Source organism: Lactuca sativa, chromosome 5, assembly GCF_002870075.4.
Source record: "Lactuca sativa cultivar Salinas chromosome 5, Lsat_Salinas_v11, whole genome shotgun sequence".
Taxonomy (NCBI): domain Eukaryota; kingdom Viridiplantae; phylum Streptophyta; class Magnoliopsida; order Asterales; family Asteraceae; genus Lactuca; species Lactuca sativa.
In genome coordinates this window covers 352,553,650-352,556,506 of record NC_056627.2, presented here as the reverse complement: position 1 = coordinate 352,556,506, position 2,857 = coordinate 352,553,650, and the positions used below count along the sequence as shown (strand labels likewise).

At 35.1% G+C, this 2,857-nt stretch overlaps 1 protein-coding gene across 1 annotated transcript; it reads left to right on the top strand.

The window, feature by feature from the left end:
• The first annotated feature begins 295 nt into the window (after nucleotides 1-295).
• LOC111900644 (uncharacterized) lies at nucleotides 296-2,231 on the top strand. The gene is made up of 5 exons (XM_023896525.3): nucleotides 296-778; nucleotides 1,028-1,188; nucleotides 1,342-1,372; nucleotides 1,600-1,702; nucleotides 1,816-2,231. The coding sequence occupies exons 1-5, from the start codon at nucleotides 458-460 to the stop codon at nucleotides 1,920-1,922; spliced, it is 723 nt and encodes a 240-aa protein (XP_023752293.1). The 5' UTR covers nucleotides 296-457; the 3' UTR covers nucleotides 1,923-2,231.
• The last annotated feature ends 626 nt before the right edge of the window (nucleotides 2,232-2,857 follow it).

Below are 2,857 nucleotides of genomic sequence, written 5' to 3'. Positions count from 1 at the left end.
TTTTTGTTTTAGAGAGAGAGAGATTTTTATTTTTATTTTTATTTTCTTGTTTTTTTTTAAATCACAAAAACAAACAAGAAAAAATAAAAAATCATATTCACAAGGATATGTCCGTCATTTTAAAAATAATCAGAACAGATTGAACCAAAGACGCAGTAAAATAAAAGTTTTGGACCATTGACAAATACCACATCGACCATTTGTGGAGTTTAGTCTTTATTAAAATTAATAAAAACATGATACATATTGAAATTGAAGTATTTATGCTTTATTTATTCAGAACCTATCTTTTAAGTTTTACCAGTTTACACTAAACCCTCGATCTTTTGAATTACATCAGCTACGACCCTGTGAAGAAACTCCGGTTGTAGGCAGCGTTCTCTTCGGTCTTCACTCTTCACTGACACGGCGACACTACGGTCGGGAACAAGCCTTTCGCCTTCCGTTTACTATTCGAATGCTTTCACTTGCACGGCGGTGCCGGAGATCTCTCCAATGTTTCCAGCCGCTTGCCTCTCAACTACAATCAACGAGAGCTCTCGCCGCGGCCGCCTCCTCTCCTCCAACCCGTAGGCGGTCAAAATTCACTCCGGCAGTCATGAGGAAAACCGATGACAAATCTGAATGGTGGGTCGTCGATGGTGAAATGCACGAAATCGGAGAAAACGTGCCGCCTCGAGAGAGATTCGTTATACCCAGGGACAACATCCCTAACAAACGTCGTAAGCAGCTCCGTGAACAGTTTATGCGCCGCACTCGCCTCGTTCTCAAAGAATCGGTTAGTTTCTCTCTTAACCACTTTGGTTTTCCGATATGTATCTCCCTAATTCTGTAAATACTGAGTCGTGGTATAATTATCTATCTGCGATTAGCATATAGGCAAAACCTAATAGCGAATACTCTTCATATGATCATATTCCTAGGAAATGAACTCATTTGTAAAACTTTGATCCATCGAACATTTTTTGGATTGTGTAAGTTATATCACCATGGATGGATGTGCTTATTGTTTGATGTTTCAATGAAGGAGCATGAGCCCTGGTGCAAAAAGTACATGGAACTATATCAGGAGCTTAGAGAGAATTGGGAGAGGATATACTGGGACGAGGGTTATTCCAAGAAACATGGTCAAGAACGTGCAAGCTATGACTCTGCTGAAGACGATGATGAAGACTTTTCACCTTACAGGTTTCCTACTTTTCGGTTAAATGCAAAATTCTGACCTTCATTTCTTCCTATTACATCATTACACTTCGAAAATTCTAACTAGTTAATGCATCAAAAATTTGTGTTTTCTCCTTCCTTTGTATTTAACCATTTATTTTTCAATTCTGTTTGCAGAAGAAAGCAACCCCATGTTGAGGACATGAAGGTACTGGATGTTATGTTGCATACTATTGCTTCCTAGGTGACAGGTCTTAGGCCCTGTTCATTTTTTTTTTCATTGATTGGTGTCTGGATAAAGGATCGTTTAAACATCATTTATCTAGTAGACAACACTTAATGGGTGAAAAAATAAACAGGGCCTTAACTTATATATGCTTGCCCATATAAATTGTTTATGAAATTACTAAAATTGGGCTGAATTTGGAAAAACAGAATCATGGTTTTGATAGAAATAGGCGGGGAGATACAGTGGAAAAGGCAGGTGTGATCCGAGATAAGTTTGAATTTGACCGGGAGAGAAGAATGAGAGATAGAGGTTATTCTTTATTGAATTTTCATTTATTTATTTATAAAATTCTCCCAAGAAATTTGCCTACAAAGTTTATACTTTAGTCATACTGAAAAAATTTATTATATGCAATGAAACAGCTTTTGCACCTATGAATGGAGGAATGCCGTTTACAGCACCTGATTCACCCTCAAGAAATCAATCATTTGATGCAAAGCGATATCTTTCCTCCAGTGACAGCGAGTAACTATATGGTCATCAACAACAACTGTTTCTTTTTGACTTAATGGGCTTAATTGAGACACTACTTATGTATCGGGTGCTTCTTTCGGACTTAATGCATAAAGACGGACTTAATAGAGCTTTAAAAGTCTTGGTTATATTAAGCAATGACATCGATATTATTAGATACTTGTTACTTAAAACATCAATATAATCATGTGGTTGTGTTGGATTTGAAATTTTCTAACCACTTAGGTGCGTATCAATTTGTATATGAATACTTTGAAATATGTTACAGTTTGATTAGCGGAAAACTGAAAGAAATTCGTTTTCAGTCTTTTTGTATATTTATATTCGGTGGAAAAGCTTATTGAATTTTTGAGACACCATGACTAAAAATTACTGTAACTGTTAAATTGATTAAAATTTATTTTAGTTGCTTAATAATGAAATATTTTAATTAATTAATGCTTTGATGGGTTTCTCACAATCTTCTTGCTCGTTTTCTTTTTATTTGTTTTCTTGTTCATTTTTCTAAACTTCAAGAGAACCACTATCATTTACGTCTTCATGTAAGTAATTCGGATAAATTTTTTCCTAATCCTATCGACTGATTGTATTGTTATTGCAGCACCCTTAGTTTTGCCTCCCTTGTTCATTTATGTTTATAGTTTTTGACTTGAATTTGGCGATTATATGTGGGATTTTTATTTAGAACTTGATTTAGATTAGACATTGGCTTGAGTTTTGTCTAAAATTTCATATTTACAATTGAATCAAGTTAGAGTTTTGATTTTGTATGTGATGAGCGTGGTGGTTAACTATCAAGGATTCAAGGATTTCGGTTGAGCAACAAACTAACTAAACTTTGAGCTAAACCTGTAGAACTTAAAATACATGAGGGACTAAATCTGTAATTTACTCTTATTTGTAGGTTGAGGGGTCAATTCAGAATCAAAC